This window comes from Oncorhynchus kisutch, unplaced genomic scaffold, assembly GCF_002021735.2.
Source record: "Oncorhynchus kisutch isolate 150728-3 unplaced genomic scaffold, Okis_V2 scaffold3074, whole genome shotgun sequence".
Lineage (NCBI taxonomy): Eukaryota > Metazoa > Chordata > Actinopteri > Salmoniformes > Salmonidae > Oncorhynchus > Oncorhynchus kisutch.
In genome coordinates, this window is record NW_022265019.1 from 1 (window position 1) to 19,461 (window position 19,461).

At 49.3% G+C, this 19,461-nt stretch overlaps 1 protein-coding gene across 1 annotated transcript; it reads right to left on the reverse strand.

Moving 5' to 3' along the window:
• Positions 1-28: 28 nt before the first annotated feature.
• Positions 29-11,906, reverse strand: LOC116371295 (metal transporter CNNM4-like; the record flags this gene model as incomplete). The annotated part of the gene is made up of 4 exons (XM_031820191.1): positions 10,972-11,906; positions 8,481-8,570; positions 362-537; positions 29-163 (listed from the first exon to the last, which is right to left on the reverse strand). Coding segments are annotated over exons 1-4 (639 nt in total), but the record flags the coding sequence as incomplete, so codon positions are not given.
• Between the last annotated feature and the right edge of the window lie 7,555 nt (positions 11,907-19,461).

Sequence of the window (19,461 nt, forward strand, 5' to 3'; positions counted from 1 at the left end):
GGTGGGGTGGCCAAGGGGAGAGGGGTGCGGGGAAGGGCTGGGTGGTGATGGGGGGCAGGGATGCGGAGGTGCTGTCCAGGTGGGGGTGGCTCCCCTCGGGTGACTGGGGGGTGCTGTCCAGCCTGGACGCCAGCAGACCATTCTGGTACTGGGAACGAGTGATCTGAGGTGAGGAGAAGAAAAGGACAGAGGAGGAGGAGAGAGTATAGAGAGACCAAGGCCCTGTTAAAAACAAAACCCTCACCCAAGCATGTGCGACTACTAGACAGAATAGTGCTGTCAGCATGAAGGTGACTAAGATATATGTAGAGTTATAAGCAGGTTAAAAGTCAAGGTCAGGGGTTAAAGTTGAGAGTGTTACCTTGACATACTGCAGGTCAGTAAGAGCACGTACGTAGAAGTCTGGTGTGTACTGGCAGGTGGTGAGCTGCGTGTTGCTAGCGGTTACCGAGCTGCAATCTCCGGGAGCGCCACGCTCAGTGCAGCTCAGCGACGCCGAGCGGTTCAGACCACTACTGTGAGTAGGAGAACGGAACTCTGGGATACGGAGAGGGAGAGAGAAGGTGAGCTTGGGATAATACACCTATACACATTCACACAAGAACACACACATTCACTCGCACCAACATGAATGCATGCACACACACATATTAGGTAAACACACACATGCATGCACGTGCACAGACAGAGGAGAACACAGAAGAGAACAGGGGAGAACAGAAGAGAGGAGAACAGAAGAGAGGAGAACAGGGGAGAACAGAAGAGAGGAGAACAGAAGAGAGGAGAACAGGGGAGAACAGAAGAGAGGAGAGCACAGGGGAGAGGAGCACAGGAGAGAGGAGCACAGGAGAGAGGAGCACAGGAGAGAGGAGCACAGGAGAGAGGAGCACAGGAGAGAGGAGCACAGGAGAGAGGAGCACAGGAGAGAGGAGCACAGGAGAGAGGAGAAGAGAACAGGGGAGAGGAGCACAGGAGAGAGGAGCACAGGAGAGAGGAGCACAGGAGAGGGGAGCACAGGAGAGGGGAGCACAGGAGAGGGGAACAGGAGAGAGGAGAACAGGAGAGAGGAGCACAGGAGAGAGGAGCACAGGAGAGAGGAGCACAGGAGAGAGGAGCACAGGAGAGAGGAGAAGAGCACAGGGGAGAGGAGAAGAGCACAGGGGAGAGGAGCACAGGAGAGAGGAGCACAGGAGAGAGGAGCACAGGAGAGAGGAGCACAGGAGAGAGGAGCACAGGAGAGAGGAGCACAGGAGAGGGGAACAGGAGAGAGGAGCACAGGAGAGAGGAGAACAGGGGAGAGGAGAAGAGCACAGGAGAGAGGAGCACAGGAGAGAGGAGCACAGGAGAGAGGAGCACAGGAGAGAGGAGCACAGGAGAGAGGAGCACAGGAGAGAGGAGCACAGGAGAGAGGGGAACAGGAGAGAGGGGAACAGGAGAGAGGGGAACAGGAGAGAGGGGAACAGGAGAGAGGGGAACAGGAGAGAGGAGCACAGGAGAGAGGAGAAGAGAACAGGAGAGAGGAGAAGAGAACAGGAGAGAGGAGAAGAGAACAGGAGAGAGGAGCACAGGAGAGAGGAGCACAGGAGAGAGGAGAACAGGAGAGAGGAGATAGGAGAACAGGAGAGAGGGGAAGAGAACAGGAGAGAGGAGAAGAGGGGAGAATAGAAGAGAGGAGAAACAGGGGGAGAATAGAAGAGAGGAGAACAGGGAGAACAGAAGAGAGGAGAACAGGGGAGAACAGAAGAGAGGAGAACAGGGGAGAACAGAAGACAGAGGAGAACAGGGGAGAACAGAAGAGAGGAAACAGGGGAGAAACAGAGAGGAGGAGAACAGGGGGAGAACAGAAGAGAGGAGAACAGAAGAGAGGAGAACAGAAGAGAGGAGAACAGAAGAGAGGAGAACAGAAGAGAGGAGAACAGGGGAGAACAGAAGAGAGGAGAACAGAAGAGAGGAGAACAGGGGAGAATAGAAGAGAGGAGAACAGGGGAGAATAGAAGAGAGGAGAACAGGGGAGAACAGAAGAGAGGAGAACAGGGGAGAACAGAAGAGAGGAGAACAGGGGAGAACAGAAGAGAGGAGAACAGGGGAGAACAGAAGAGAGGAGAACAGAAGAGAGGAGAACAGAAGAGAGGAGAACAGAAGAGAGGAGAACAGAAGAGGGGAGAACAGAAGAGAGGAGAACAGGGGAGAACAGAAGAGAGGAGAACAGGGGAGAACAGAAGAGAGGAGAACAGAAGAGAGGAGAACAGGGGAGAACAGAAGAGAGGAGAACAGGAGAGAACAGAAGAGAGGAGAACAGAAGAGAAAGAGAACAGAAGAGAGGAGAACAGAAGAGAAAGAGAACAGAAGAGAGGAGAACAGGGGAGAACAGAAGAGAGGAGAACAGGGGAGAACAGAAGAGAGGAGAACAGGGGAGAACAGAAGAGAGGAGAACAGGGGAGAACAGAAGAGAGGAGAACAGGGGAGAACAGAAGAGAGGAGAACAGGGGAGAATAGAAGAGAGGAGAACAGGGGAGAACAGAAGAGAGGAGAACAGGGGAGAACAGAAGAGAGGAGAACAGAAGAGAAAGAGAACAGAAGAGAGGAGAACAGAAGAGAGGAGAACAGAAGAGAAAGAGAACAGAAGAGAGGAGAACAGGGGAGAACAGAAGAGAGGAGAACAGGGGAGAACAGAAGAGAGGAGAAGAGAGGAGAACAGAAGAGAGGAGAACAGGGGAGAATAGAAGAGAGGAGAACAGGGGAGAATAGAAGAGAGGAGAACAGGGGAGAATAGAAGAGAGGAGAACAGGGGAGAATAGAAGAGAGGAGAACAGGGGAGAATAGAAAGAGAGGAGAACAGAAGAGAAAGAGAACAGAAAGAGAGAGAAGGGGAGAACAGAAGAGAGGAGAAGAGAGGAGAATAGAAGAGAGGAGAACAGAAGAGAGGAGAAGAGAGGAGAACAGAAGAGAGGAGAACAGGGGAGAACAGAAGAGAGAGAGAAACAGGAGAATAGAAGAGAGGAGAACAGGGGAGAATAGAAGAGAACAGGGGAGAATAGAAGAGAGGAGAACAGGGGAGAATAGAAGAGAGGAGAACAGAAGAGAGGAGAACAGGGGAGAATAGAAGAGAGGAGAACAGGGGAGAATAGAAGAGAGGAGAACAGGGGAGAATAGAAATGAGGAGAACAGGGGAGAACAGAAGAGAGGAGAACAGGGGAGAACAGAAGAGAGGAGAACAGGGGAGAACAGAAGAGAGGAGAACAGAAGAGAAAGAGAACAGAAGAGAGGAGAACAGGGGAGAACAGAAGAGAGGAGAAGAGAGGAGAATAGAAGAGAGGAGAACAGGGAAGAACAGAAGAGAGGAGAACAGAAGAGAGGAGAACAGAAGAGAGGAGAACAGGGGAGAATAGAAGAGAGGAGAACAGAAGAGAGGAGAACAGGGGAGAATAGAAGAGAGGAGAACAGGGGAGAACAGAAGAGAGGAGAATAGAAGAGAGGAGAACAGGGGAGAATAGAAGAGAGGAGAACAGGGGAGAATAGAAGAGAGGAGAACAGGGGAGAACAGAAGAGAGGAGAACAGGGGAGAACAGAAGAGAGGAGAACAGAAGAGAAAGAGAACAGAAGAGAGGAGAACAGGGGAGAGGAGAACAGGGGAGAACAGAAGAGAGGAGAACAGGGGAGAATAGAAGAGAGGAGAACAGGGGAGAATAGAAGAGAGGAGAACAGGGGAGAACAGAAGAGAGGAGAACAGGGGAGAACAGAAGAGAGGAGAACAGAAGAGAAAGAGAACAGAAGAGAGGAGAACAGGGGAGAACAGAAGAGAGGAGAAGAGAGGAGAATAGAAGAGAGGAGAACAGAAGAGAGGAGAAGAGAGGAGAACAGGGGAGAATAGAAGAGAGGAGAACAGGGAAGAACAGAAGAGAGGAGAACAGAAGAGAGGAGAACAGAAGAGAGGAGAACAGGGGAGAATAGAAGAGAGGAGAACAGAAGAGAGGAGAACAGGGGAGAATAGAAGAGAGGAGAACAGGGGAGAACAGAAGAGAGGAGAATAGAAGAGAGGAGAACAGGGGAGAATAGAAGAGAGGAGAACAGGGGAGAATAGAAGAGAGGAGAACAGGGGAGAACAGAAGAGAGGAGAACAGAAGAGAGGAGAACAGAAGAGAGGAGAACAGAGGAGAACAGGGGAGAATAGAAGAGAGGAGAACAGGGGAGAACGGAGAGAGGAGAGAGAACAGGAGAACAGAAGAGAGGAGAACAGGGGAGAACAGAAGAGAGGAGAACAGGGGAGAACAGAAGAGAGGAGAACAGGGGAGAACAGAAGAGAGGAGAACAGGGGAGAACAGAAGAGAGGAGAACAGGGGAGAACAGAAGAGAGGAGAACAGGGGAGAACAGAAGAGAGGAGAACAGGGGAGAACAGAAGAGAGGAGAACAGGGGAGAACAGAAGAGAGGAGAACAGGGAGAATAGAAGAGAAGAACAGGGGGAGAATAGAAGAGAGGAGAACAGGGGAGAACAGAAGAGATGAGAACAGGGGGAGAACAGAAGAGAGGAGAACAGGGGAGAACAGAAGAGAGGAGAACAGGGGAGAACAGAAGAGAGGAGAACAGGGGAGAACAGAAGAGAGGAGAACAGGGGAGAATAGAAGAGAGGAGAACAGGGGAGAACAGAAGAGAGGAGAACAGAAAAGGGGAGAACAGAAGAGAGGAGAACAGGGGAGAACAGAAGAGAGGAGAACAGGGGAGAACAGAAGAGAGGAGAACAGGGGAGAACAGAAGAGAGGAGAACAGGGGAGAACAGAAGAGAGGAGAACAGGGGAGAACAGAAGAGAGGAGAACAGAAGAGAGGAGAACAGGGGAGAACAGAAGAGAGGAGAACAGGGGAGAACAGAAGAGAGGAGAACAGGGGAGAACAGAAGAGAGGAGAACAGGGGAGAACAGAAGAGAGGAGAACAGGGAGAACCAGAGAGAGGAGAGGGAGAACAGAAGAGAGGAGAACAGGGGAGAACAGAAGATGAGAGACAGGGAGAACAGAGAGAGGAGAACTAGGAGGAGAACAGAAGAGAGGGCGAACAGAAGAGATGAGAGAACAGGGGAGAAGCAGAAGAAGAGCGGAGAACAGAGGGAGAACAGAATGAGAGGAGAACAGGGGAGAATAGAAGAGAGGAGAACAGAAGAGAACAGGGGAGCAGGGTGAGAACAGAAGAGAGGAGAACAGGGGAGAATAGAAAGAGGAGAACAGGGGAGAGAACAGAAGAGAGGAGAACAGGGGAGAACAGAAGAGAGGAGAACAGAAGAGGGGAGAACAGAAGAGAGGAGAACAGGGGAGAACAGATAGGAGGAGGGAGAACAGGGGGAGAACAGAGAGAGGAGAACAGGGGAGAGAACAGAAGAGAGGAGAACAGGGGAGAACAGAAGAGAGGAGAACAGGGGAGAACAGAAGAGAGGAGAACAGGGCGAAGAGAACAGAAGAGAGGAGAACAGGGGAGAACAGAAGAGAGGAGAACAGGGGAGAACAGAAGAGAGGAGAACAGGGGAGAACAGAAGAGAGGAGAACAGGGGAGAACAGAAGAGAGGAGAACAGGGGAGAACAGAAGAGAGGAGAACGGGGGAGAACAGAAGAGAGGAGAACAGAAGAGAGGAGAACAGGGGAGAACAGAAGAGAGGAGAACAGGGGAGAACAGAAGAGAGGAGAACAGGGGAGAATAGAAGAGAGGAGAACAGAACGAGAACAGGGGAGAACAGAAGAGAGGAGAACAGAAGAGAGGAGAACAGGGGAGAACAGAAGAGAGGAGAACAGAAGAGAGGAGAACAGGGGAGGAGAACAGAAGAGAGGAGAACAGAAGAGAGGAGAACAGAAGAGAACAGAAGAGAGGAGAAGAGAGGAGAACAGAAGAGAGGAGAAGAGAGGAGAACAGAAGAGAGGAGAACAGAAGAGAGGAGAACAGGGGAGAACAGAAGAGAGGAGAACAGGGGAGAACAGAAGAGAGGAGAACAGAAGAGAGGAGAAGAGAGGAGAACAGAAGAGAGGAGAAGAGAGGAGAACAGAAGAGAGGAGAAGAGAGGAGAACAGAAGAGAGGAGAACAGAAGAGAGGAGAACAGGGGAGAACAGAAGAGAGGAGAACAGGGGAGAGGAGAACAGGGGAGAGGAGAACAGAGCAGAGCATGATTGTACAGCAGAATCTCATGGCTCTGACAGCAGTAATTCAGACACAGATGAAGTCAGTGGACGCACGCACGCACGCACGCACGCACACAGCAGCAGAGAGCAACAGGTATATGCAACACAAACACATGGAAACACAAAGACACAGGTTGGGTATGATTGACTGATGATTAGAGGAGGAAGTGGTTATATACGGATCGGGACTGATGGGGACCAAATCAACAGCCAGGACCAAGGATGATGGTATCATGGCTACCAATCAACAACCAGGATTCTGTGGCGTTTGATCTCCTTGAGTTTATGGCCCTGGGATCTGCATGCCATGCAAACGAGGCTCTGATTGGCTTGGCGGGAGGGGGAAGGGGTCTGGACATTATGAGTGTGTGTGTGTTGGTTAGGGGAGGTGGGGTGGGGTGGGGTGAAGGAGTGTGTAGCTCGTTCCTTCTAGGCACACTTCTGAAAACATTGGATAGGTAATGAGGTATAGCCCACCTTGTCTATGGGTAGGCTGGGTCAAACTGGCCTCGTATTGCCTCTACCCATCTACTCTTTTTAGATCTACACAAGTGCCTAGGGGAATGGTCTAGGGAACTATCAGTTATAGGAAGTAGGGAGGGTCAGAAGTAGAGCAGTGATCATAGAACTCTACATTCTATGCTAGTGACAGGATCAGGTAGTAGTGGCGCAAGGTAGAAGACGGTCTTTAACCACAGATCTAGGATAAGATTACCCAAAATGTAACCAGTAGGGCAATGAGAAAACATCTGAACCTAGACCAGTAGTTAAGGCAACTAGGTAGAAGGGGTCAGGGGTTAAAGGTCAGAGATGAGAGGGAGTGCCGTGGAGCAGTGGCTCCACCTAGAGCCCCATCCAGCAAGTTCCTTCCATCCTCCTTCCTTTTCCTCAATCTGAACTGTGTGGTCCAGCAGTTCCAAAGGTCCAAAGAAACTGGTATCACTCATTCTATGTACCTGACCCTGCTCCAATATCATGAAAATACTTACACTCCTTACTGTTCTACCTTCCATACTTCCTCCCTACTGTCCTACCTTCCATACTTCCTCCCTACTGCCACTACTTCCTCCCTACTGTCCTACCTTCCATACTTCCTCCCTACTGCCACTACTTCCTCCCTACTGTCCTACCTTCCATACTTCCTCCCTACTGTCCAACCTTCCATACTTCCTCCCTACTGTCCTACCTTCCATACTTCCTTCCTACTGTTCTACCTTCCATACTTCCTCCCTACTGCCTCTACTTCCCTCCCTACTGTCCAACCTTCCATACTTCCTCCCTACTGTCCTACCTTCCATACTTCCTTCCTACCTTCCATACTTCCTCCCTACTGTCCAACCTTCCATACTTCCTCCCTACTGTCCAACCTTCCATACTTCCTCCCTACTGTCCAAACTTCCATACTTCCTCCCTACTGTCCAACCTTCCATACTTCCTTTCTCCTTTCTAAAGAAGAAAGGAAAGATACATAATATATAACTTGTAAACCCTAACCTTATTGAAATAGGACCCATCAACGGCACTAAACTGAGTAATGTTGTCCCAGGCTCCTCTGCTCTGTCCTGCTGACTGGGGACAAACACACTGATGTGACCTGATGTGGCACACGGTCTGTTAGCATCACATACTGTATAGGGGCTCAGCTGTCAGCATCCGCAATTACTGAGCAGAGTAAGAACTGCACCACATCTCTCAGTCCCTCCTAGTGAGAGATGACTGCAGAGGACCGGCTCGGTCACCAAAGCATGAATAATTCAATACCACCCCACTCCACTGAGAGTGTAGTGGAGCGTAGATATGCGTTATGCTAAAATTGAGTTATTAACTAGCATTAGTGCCGCTGACTGTTATCTCGACCGGCGTTCAATGTTTAGCCAATTGTTTGATTTATTTCAGCGTTCAGCCTGGTTTGTCCAGGCTACTGTGAGTCTGCTATCAAGCTCTGGAGAAAAGCATTCGAGGATTGAGGGCCTGATTGGATTACTAAACCTTTGTAACTCCTGGTTCCCAGAGGGAATAAAACCAGCAGAGAAAGAATAGATCTTGGGAGTTAAGAGTCGTTTGGGAGTTCAAATGTTTGTGTTTTACTCTACTTAAAACTAAAAACAACAGGTAAAACAAACCATTAGTTTAACTGGCCCTGTATGTAAGGGATAGATATTCTAGTGGATCTCCACGCTGTTTGTCTAGCAGGTTGTACTTGCTGGAACAGGGCTCTGAAGAAGAGGATGATGGGAGGGAAACTTAAATGTGATTTTGGCATATAAAGTGACACCACCCCCCTCCCCCATGTTACCCCCTCTTAGGCTGGTTGGTTCTTTACCTGGAAAGCGAGAGAACAGAGAGAATCTCTTAAGGGAGAGGCGTCGTGGAGGGGGGGACGCCACTGAGGGGGAGAGAGGGGGAGTGACGGCTGAGAGAGGGGTGGGCAGAAGGGGGAGAGAGAGAGACGCTCTCGTTTACTCATCGGTAGGCAGTAACAGCACTGTAGGAGTTAAATCTGCCTCTCTCGGCCCGACTGACCTGAAGACACACAAACCTTTCTCCTTCACAGAGCACTTTGACATGATCGCCTCTATACATCATATACATTTGGTGAACAATACATTAAGTCTCTGTCTAAATGGCACCCTATTCCCTACTATAGTGCACTACTTTTGGCCACGGTTAGCCACATAGGGCTCTGGCCTAAATTAGTGCACTACATTGAGGATAGGGTGCAATATCAGCTTCGCCCTGAGTGACTCGTCATTTTCAAAGGTCAATGAAGGCCTGTCAGATTGGAGGCAGACAGACCAATGGTAGGGGCTTAACTGAGTGACATCAGACACTGATGTGAGTTGGACAGTTTGACATGTAGGCCAGCAGTACATAGCATATAGCACATGCATACACATACAACAGAGACCACTATTACAGAGATATTAGACAGAGACAGATGGAGAGAGAGAGAGAGAAGAGAAAGACGGGGGAGAGAGAGAGAAGAGAAAGACGGGGGAGAGAGAGAGAAGAGAAAGACGGGGAGAGAGAGAGAGAGAAGAGAAGATGGGGAGAGAGAGAGAGAAGAGAAAGATGGGGGAGAGAGAGAGAGAAGAGAAAGACGGGGAGAGAGAGAGAGAAGAGAAAGATGGGGGAGAGAGAGAGAGAAGAGAAAGACGGGGAGAGAGAGAGAGAAGAGAAAGACAGGGAGAGAGAGAGAAGAGAAAGACAGGGGAGAGAGAAAAGAGAAAGACAGGGGAGAGCGAAAGAGAAAGACAGGGGAGAGCGAAAAGAGAAAGACGGGGGAGAGCGAAAAGAGAAGACGGGGGAGAGAGAGAAAGAGAAAGACGGGGGAGAGAGAAAAGAGAAAGACGGGGGAGAGAGGTAAAGAGAAAGACGGGGGAGAGAGAAAAAGAGAAAGACGGGGGAGAGAGAAAAGAGAAAGACAGGGGAGAGAGAAAAGAGAAAGACGGGGGAGAGAGAAAAGAGAAAGACAGGGGAGAGAGAGAAGAGAAAGACAGGGGAGAGAGAAAGAGAAAGACAGGAGAGAGAGAAGATAAAGACAGGGGAGAGAGAGAGAAGATAAAGACAGAAGAAAGAGAAGAGGAAGGAAGACGGAGGGAGAGAGAGAAGAGAAAGGAAGACAGAGGGGAGAGAGAAGAGAAAGACAGAGAGAGAAGAGGACCGTTGTTCTGTAACGGTAATATTTGGGTTAACTTTAAAAGGCTTTCGACAAGCAGAACCTACTCTGCTAATGTCTGAATGTGTAGTGCCATCTACAGGACTGACAGCATAGAAAGCCTAACTTAATTCCATTTTATGACTCTCAGTACACTGATTATATTGTCAAATCTTTTAGGGAGTTCTGCTGGTCATACTGGTATCTGACCACTAGGTGGAAGCAGTGTTTATAAAAAGATCTGGTTTCCGAGATACATTTCTCCCCTATTTCAACAACTCCAGCTCATGTGGGACTAAACACTGCTCTCTGTATCAGGGATTGTGTGTAACACGTTAGGTTCCGATACTACCCATAGTTAGTATCACAGTTCCAGCCCTGTGGCAGCATCACCTTCCTGCCAACTAAGCCGTCTCACACACACACACACACACACACACCACCCTAGTCATAAACACCTTCCCCTCCTCCTTTAAGGGTGACAGTGGTGTGTGTTTCCTTCTACCTGTTTAATACATCATCTGTAGATCACATTTCTGTGTTCTGTTGGATCTCCTATTACACACACACCACAGGGGGCTGGTGGCAGAATGGACTCGTGGTGATGACTGGAGCAGGATCAGTGGTATGGGATCACATGGTTTCCAGGTGTTTGATGCCATTCCATTCGCACAGTTCTGGATATTATTATGAGCCGTCCTCCCCTCAGCAGCCTCCTGTGGGGCTGCATGTGAGCGTGTCATTGTGAGCTTTGCCAACACACACGCCTCATTGTCAGCTTTGCCAACACACACGCCTCATTGTGAGCTTTGCCAACACACACGCCTCATTGTGAGCTTTGCCAACACACACGCCTCATTGTGAGCTGTGGACAGTGCTAGTAGCAGCACTATCTACTCTGGTGTGTGTTGGAGTTGAACATTTATGGATGTTGGTCAGGGAAGCTGGTGTTTCAGAAATAAAACATAACACCACTAGAAAAACAGGAAAACTGTCTGACTGAAGTTTATTGTTTGTGTTCCTGCCAGTGTGTATGACAGAGAAAGTTGGAGAGACTTTGTGTTTGTCTTTGACAGTTTGTATGTGTGCATTGCTTGTCTTTTGTCTGATCGTATACTGCATACAGTACACTACGTGTGTGTGTGTGTGCTCTCACCCAGTGATGCTGTGCTCAGTGCCATGACTCCATAGTAGGAGAAGGGTCCTGTCTCAAACTTCATGTTCTCGTTTCCAGCCTCCACCTCCACTCGGCCCTGAGGAACACACAGTAACGCACACAGTAACGCACACAGTAACGCACACAGTAACGCACACACCCAGTGACCCAAATAAAGATAGGTACCCGCACACTGATGAGTACACCTGGAGTATGTGCAGTAAAACTTCAAGAGCATTCATCAGTGTGCCTGTACCTACCTTCATGTCATACACATGAACACACCCAGAGACATGCAGTGTCTACTGTTTCAGTGGTGTTGTGTGATCACTGATCGACCCACAAAGGCTGGAATCCGAACTCCATTGATATTCCATGCATGATTTACACAGTCAAGTTAAACCTGAGCATCTGATGATAGGACTTCTGCCTGGGATTATGGATTTATGGGGTTATTATAACATGATAATTATAGATGCTTATTATTGTATTTCTACTGCTAGAGTGATGTCTGATCTATCTGCTACGTTTCTTTGAGAGAGCTCTCCTAACAGGGTAAAAGAAAACCCTGGCAATCTCATCAATATTATATCACAGTGCAGGTGTGCATGCTGAGGCTTCAGCGTCACACACCCACTCTGAGGGTTTAATGTCAACGTGCCCTGGCTCAACACATCCCACTGAGGGTTTAATGTCAACGTGCCCTGGCTCAACACATCCCACTGAGGGTTTAATGTCAACGTGCCCTGGCTCAACACACCCCACTGTGAGGGTTTAATGTCAACGTGCCCTGGCTCAGCACATCCCACTGAGGGTTTAATGTCAACGTGCCCTGGCTCAACACATCCCACTAAGGGTTTAATGTCAACGTGCCCTGGCTCAACACACCCCACTCTGAGGGTTTAATGTCAACGTGCCCTGGCTCAGCACATCCCACTGAGGGTTTAATGTCAACGTGCCCCTGGCTCAGCACATCCCACTGAGGGTTTAATATCAACGTGCCCTGGCTCAACACATCCCACTCTGAGGGTTTAATGTCAACGTGCCCTCCTGGCTCAACACACCCCACTCTGAGGGTTTAATGTCAACGTGCCCTCCTGGCTCAACACACCCCACTCTGAGGGTTTAATGTCAACGTGCCCCTGGCTCAACACACCCCACTCTGAGGGTTTAATGTCAACGTGCCCTGGCTCAACACATCCCACTCTGAGGGTTTAATGTCAACGTGCCCTGGCTCAACACACCCCCACTCTGAGGGTTTAATGTCAACGTGCCCTGGCTCAGCACATCCCACTGAGGGTTTAATATCAACGTGCCCTGGCTCAACACATCCCACTCTGAGGGTTTAATGTCAACGTGCCCTGGCTCAACACATCCCACTCTGAGGGTTTAATGTCAACGTGCCCTCCTGGCTCAACACACCCCACTCTGAGGGTTTAATGTCAACGTGCCCTGGCTCAACACACCCCACTCTGAGGGTTTAATGTCAACGTGCCCTGGCTCAACACACCCCACACTGAGGGCTCCAAGATGGCGTAGCAGTAAGTCGTCCTGTCGTGTCCCTGTATTTATCGTTTCTTTTTCGTTTTTTACATATTTTTACATATTTTCTCCACATATCTCTTTGAAAACATTTTGCTAAACCTAAGCTTCCAAATACTCTCCTGCAACCCGACTCACCCAATGTAGCTATTTTTCCTAAATTCCTAAAGTATATATATTTACTTCGGGACCACTCAACTGAAGCTAGCCAGCTAACCAGCGGGTATGCTAGCGGTCTTCAGCTAACCGGTCATCAGCTAACCTGTAGTTCGGAAAGCTCTCGCCTGTTTCGTACAACGCGACTCTAACCAGAGCATAACGGACCTATTATTTTTCATCCCCGGATTCCCACCGCAAACGGAACATCTTTCAGCTGGATTTTTCAGCAACTAGCTATCTAGCTAAACCGCAACCCCGGGTTACTCCTGGCTAGCGTTTCCACCCACTTAGCTTGAAGCTAGCCCGGCCATAGCACCTGTGCTACCACCGTAGCATACTCCTGAGCTACAATACCCGGGCCCACGACCGGTCTATCGATGTCATCGCATGAAGAGGAATAAACAGACTCACCCCATCGCGACGTCCCCCAAAGGCTAACTCTCTAGCCCCTCACTATCTCCCCTGCTTGCTAATTCGGCCTGCTAACTGCTAGCTTGTCCAGCTCCGGTCCGCTAACTGCTACCTTGTCTAGCCCGGGCCTACAAACTGTTAGCTTGTTAGCACAGGCCTGCTAACCGCCTGAATCGCCGCGTCCCAAACGCTTACCGGACCCATATTTACTTTCTATCTCTTTTGACTTTTAATTTGTTTATACCTTCCGGAAACCTGCCTCACCCAATGTGATACGGAATCGCTATTATTTTTTTTATTTTTAGAACACACTCAAGAACCTCCAGAAGCTAACCAGCTAACTAGCTACAAGCTATTTAGTCATTGTTATTTTTTTTTTACCTGGATAACACTCGCCAGTCCAGCTTCCCTGCCCCATCCACCGCTGCCCCCTGGACACTGATCTCTTGGCTACATAGCTGATGCACGCTGGACTGTCCATTAATCACGGTACTCCATTCTGCTTGTTTGTTTTATCTGTTGGCCCCGTTGCCTAGTCTACGCCATTTTACCTGCTGTTGTTGTGCTAGCTGATTAGCTGTTGTCTCACCTACTGTTTTAGCTAGCTTTCCCAATTCAACACCTGTGATTACTGCATGCCTCGCTGTATGTTTCTCTCAAATGTCAATATGCCTTGTATACGGTTGTTCAGGTTAGTTATCATTGTTTTAGTTCACAATGGAGCCCCTAGTTCCACTCTTCATGCCCCTGATAACTCCTTTGTCCCACCTCCCACACATGCGGTGACCTCACCCATTACTACCAGCATGTCCAGAGATACAACCTCTCTCATCATCACCCAGTGCCTGGGCTTACCTCCGCTGTACCCGCACCCCACCATACCCCTGTCTGCGCATTATGCCCTGAATATATTCTACCATACCCAGAAACCTGCTCCTCTTATTCTCTGTCCCCAACGCTCTAGGCGACCAGTTTTGATAGCCTTTAGCCGCACCCTCATACTACTCCTTCTCTGTTCCGCGGGTGATGTGGAGGTAAACCCAGGCCCTGCATGTCCCCAGGCACCCTCATTTGTTGACTTCTGTGATCGAAAAAGCCTTGGTTTCATGCATGTCAACATCAGAAGCCTCCTCCCTAAGTTTGTTTTACTCACTGCTTTAGCACACTCTGCTAACCCTGATGTCCTTGCTGTGTCTGAATCCTGGCTCAGGAAGGCCACCAAAAATTCAGAGATTTCCATACCCAACTATAACATCTTCCGTCAAGATAGAACTGCCAAAGGGGGAGGAGTTGCAGTTTACTGCAGAGATAGCCTGCAAAGTAATGTCATACTTTCCAGGTCCATACCCAAACAGTTCGAACTACTAATTTTGAAAATTACTCTCTCCAGAAATAAGTCTCTCACGGTTGCCGCCTGCTACCGACCCCCCTCAGCTCCCCAGCTGTGCCCTGGACACCATTTGTGAATTGATCGCCCCCCATCTAGCTTCAGAGTTTGTTCTGTTAGGTGACCTAAACTGGGATATGCTTAACACCCTGCCAGTCCTACAATCTAAGCTAGATGCCCTCAATCTCACACAAATCATCAAGGAACCCACCAGGTACAACCCTAACTCTGTAAACAAGGGCACCCTCATAGACGTCATCCTGACCAACTGGCCCTCCAAATACACCTCCGCTGTCTTCAACCAGGATCTCAGCAATCACTGCCTCATTGCCTGTATCCGCTACGGAGCGCTCCCTGTCAAACGCTCCCTAAAACACTTCTGTGAGCAGGCCTTTCTAATCGACCTGGCCCGGGTATCCTGGAAGGACATTGACCTCATCCCGTCAGTTGAGGATGCCTGGTCATTCTTTAAAAGTAACTTCCTCACCATTTTAGATAAGCATGCTCCGTTCAAAAAATGCAGAACTAAGAACAGATACAGCCCTTGGTTCACCCCAGACCTGACTGCCCTCGACCAGCACAAAAACATCCTGTGGCGGACTGCAATAGCATCGAATAGTCCCCGTGATATGCAACTGTTCAGGGAAGTCCGGAACCAATACACGCAGTCAGTCAGGAAAGCTAAGGCCAGCTTCTTCAGGCAGAAGTTTGCATCCTGTAGCTCCAACTCCAAAAAGTTCTGGGACACCGTGAAGTCCATGGAGAACAAGAGCACCTCTTCCCAGCTGCCCACTGCACTGAGGCTAGGTAACACGGTCACCACTGATAAATCCATGATTATCGAAAACTTCAATAAGCATTTCTCAACGGCTGCCATGCCTTCCACCTGGCTACTTCAACCTCGGCCAACAGCTCCGCCCCCCCCGCAGCTCCTCGCCCAAGCCTCCCCAGGTTTCTCTTTAACCAAATCCAGATAGGCAGATGTTCTGAAGAGCTGCAAAACCTGGACCCGTACAAATCAGCTGGGCTTGACAATCTGGACCCTCTATTTCTGAACTATCTGCCACCATTGTCGCAACCCCTATTACCAGCCTGTTCAACCTCTCTTTCATATCGTCTGAGATTCCAAGGATTGGAAAGCTGCCGCAGTCATCCCCCTCTTCAAAGGGGGAGACACCCTGGACCCAAACTGTTACAGACCTATATCCATCCTGCCCTGCCTATCTAAGGTCTTCGAAAGCCAAGTCAACAAACAGGTCACTGACCATCTCAAATCCCACCGTACCTCTCCGCTGTGCAATCTGGTTTCCGAGCCGGTCATGGGTGCACCTCAGCCACACTCAAGGTACTCAACGATATCATAACCGCCATCGATAAAAGACAGTACTGTGCAGCCGTCTTCATCGACCTTGCCAAGGCTTTCGACTCTGTCAATCACCATATTCTTATCGGCAGACTCAGGAGCCTCGGTTTTTCGGATGACTGCCTTGCCTGGTTCACCAATTACTTTGCAGACAGAGTTCAGTGCGTCAAATCGGAGGGAATGCTGTCTGGTCCTCTGGCAGTCTCTATGGGGGTGCCACAGGGTTCAAACTCTCGGGCCGACTCTTTTCTCTGTGTATATCAATGATGTTGCTCTTGCTGCGGCGATTCCCTGATCCACCTCTACGCAGACGACACCATTCTATATACTTTCGGCCCGTCTTTGGACACTGTGCTATCTAACCTCCAAACAAGCTTCATTGCCATACAACACTCCTTCCGTGGCCTCCAACTGCTCTTAAACGCTAGTAAACCAAATGCATGCTTTTCAACCGGTCGCTGCCTGCACCCGCATGCCCGACTAGCATCACCACCCTGGATGGTTTCCGACCTAGAATATGTGGACGTCTATAAGTACCTAGGTGTCTGGCTAGACTGCAAACTCTCCTTCCAGACTCATATCAAACATCTCCAATCGAAATCAAATCAAGAGTCGGCTTTCTATTCCGCAACAAAGCCTCCTTCACTCACGCCGCCAAGCTTACCCTAGTAAAACTGACTATCCTACCGATCCTCGACTTCGGCGATGTCATCTACAAAATGGCTTCCAACACTCTACTCAGCAAACTGGATGCAGTTTATCACAGTGCCATCCGTTTTGTCACTAAAGCACCTTATACCACCACCACTGCGACTTGTATGCTCTAGTCGGTGGCCCTCGCTACATATTCGTCGCCAGACCCACTGGCCTCCAAGTCATCTACAAGTCCATGCTAGGTAAAGCTCCGCCTTATCTCAGCTCACTGGTCACGATGGCAACACCCATCCGTAGCACGCGCTCCAGCAGGTGTAATCTCACTGATCATCCCTAAAGCCAACACCTCATTCGGCCGCCTTTCGTTCCAGTACTCTGCTGCCTGTGACTGGAACGAATTGCAAAAATCGCTGAAGTTGGAGACTTTTATCTCCCTCACCAACTTCAAACATCAGCTATCTGAGCAGCTAACCGATCGCTGCAGCTGTACATAGTCTATTGGTAAATAGCCCCACCCTTCTTCACCTACCTTAGTCACCTACCCTAAATAAAGGTTAAATAAATAAAAATAAAATAAATTTAAAAAGGGTTTAATGTCAACGTGCCCTGGCTCAACACATCCCACTCTGAGGGTTTAATGTCAACGTGCCCTGGCTCAACACATCCCACTCTGAGGGTTTAATGTCAACGTGCCCTGGCTCAACACATCCCACACTGAGGGTTTAATGTCAACGTGCCCTGGCTCAACACATCCCACTCTGAGGGTTTAATGTCAACGTGCCCTGGCTCAACACATTCCACTGAGGTTTTAATGTCAACGTGCCCTGGCTCAACACATCCCACTCTGAGGGTTTAATGTCAACGTGCCCTGGCTCACACACATCCCACTGAGGGTTTAATGTCAACGTGCCCTGGCTCAACACATCCACTCTGAGGGTTTAATGTCAACGTGCCCTGGCTCAACACATCCCACTGAGGGTTTAATGCCAACGTGCCCTGGCTCAACACATCCCACTGAGGGTTTAATGTCAACGTGCCCTGACTCAACACATCCCACTGAGGGTTTAATGTCAACGTGCCCTGACTCAACACATCCCACTGAGGGTTTAATGTCAACGTGCCCTGACTCAACACATCCCACTGAGGGTTTAATGTCAACGTGCCCTGGCTCAACACATCCCACTCTGAGGGTTTAATGTCAACGTGCCCTGGCTCAACACATCCCACTGAGGGTTTAATGTCAACGTGCCCTGGCTCAACACATCCCACTCTGAGGGTTTAATGTCAACGTGCCCTGGCTCAACACATCCCACTATGAGGGTTTAATGTCAACGTGCCCTGGCTCAACACATCCCACTGAGGGTTTAATGTCAACGTGCCCTGGCTCAACACATCCCACTCTGAGGGTTTAATGTCAATGTGCCCTGGCTCAACACATCACACTGAGGGTTTAATGTCAACGTGCCCTGGCTCAACACATCCCTCTCAGGGTTCATTTTGGCAGCTATTCCTTTTAGTCTTTAAATACCTTTTAGTCTTAGTCACATTTTAGTCATTTCATCCTTCGTTAGTTTTAGTTATTATCAGTCGACTAAAACTCTGGACAATTAGTCTAGTTTAGTCAAAGACATTTTAGTCACGTAAAATCTGTGCATTTTTTTCTATTAAATAATGAATATAGGCCTCTAACCTCAACCTCTAACTTCCATCATGTTCACATTCAGAAGGTCTTGTCCAACGTGGCTTCGTATAAATTAGCTGGCAACATTGATATTGTGGCAGATTGTAACCAATTCCAGCTCCATTTAACCACATAGGCTATAAAGCCTTGGCTACAGGTTAAACAATTAACAACTCAGATCTTCTTCCCATCATACCTGTTGAGGGGGGGTAAGCATTTCCAAAAATCGCAGAAGTATTACTTTACTCCTAGTATAGCTATCGTTTCCCCGTAGGAAAAAAGCGTTGAGAGAGGCAACACAGATGAATAACAGATGGGAGAATGGAGCTTCTGGTGTGATGAAAACAAACATATCCTCCACGACAGAAAGAGAGAGAGTAAACATTGTTTCTAGTTGAGGTTAGTTACAAGTGAAGGGTCCTGGCTTCGCATCACTTCAAAGGATTGAGGAGTGACTGAAGTGACCTCCTGGGAGGTGTGCAGGAGAGCCAGGCAGAACAGTGACCTCCTGGGAGCTGTGCAGGAGAGCCAGGCAGAACAGTGACCTCCTGGGAGGTGTGCAGGAGAGCCAGGCAGAACAGTGACCTCCTGGGAGCTGTGCAGGAGAGCCGGCAGCAGAGCAGTGACCTCCTGGGAGGTGTGCAGAGAGCCAGGCAGAACAGTGACCTCCTGGGAGCTGTGCAGGAGAGCCAGGCCGAGCAGTGACCTCCTGAGAGGTGTGCAGGAGAGCCAGGCAGAAACAGGACCTCTGGGAGCTGTGCAGGAGAGCCAGTGCAGAACAGTGACCTCCTGGGAGCTGTGCAGGAGAGCCAGGCAGAACAGTGACCTCCTGGGAGGTGTGCAGGAGAGCCAGGCAGAGCAGTGACCTCCTGGAGCGGCAGCAGAGAGCCAGGCAGAACAGCACAATCAGACCGCGCAACTAAAACAAGTCAATTCTGCCAACGAGAGGATTGCATGAAATGAAAAGGGAGCTTCATGTCAAATAACTGTCTATTAGTCTCATATGTATTCTCCCCTCGTCACTTTTCATTGACTAAAATGAAAAGTAATTTGTAAAGAGGTATCATATTTTCCAAGGGCATCTCATCTTGTTTTTGTCATTGTTTTAGTCTGGAAAAATAGGTTGACAGTGATCCCAATGACCTCCTGGAGATGACCCCCCCACAACACACCTTCCTGAATGGTGGTAGCAAGCAGCTGCCATACTGGGTCAGATCCAGGGTCGAAGCTACATACTGTGTCAGATCCGGGTCAGAAGCTATCATACTGTGTCAGATCCAGGGTCAGAAGCTA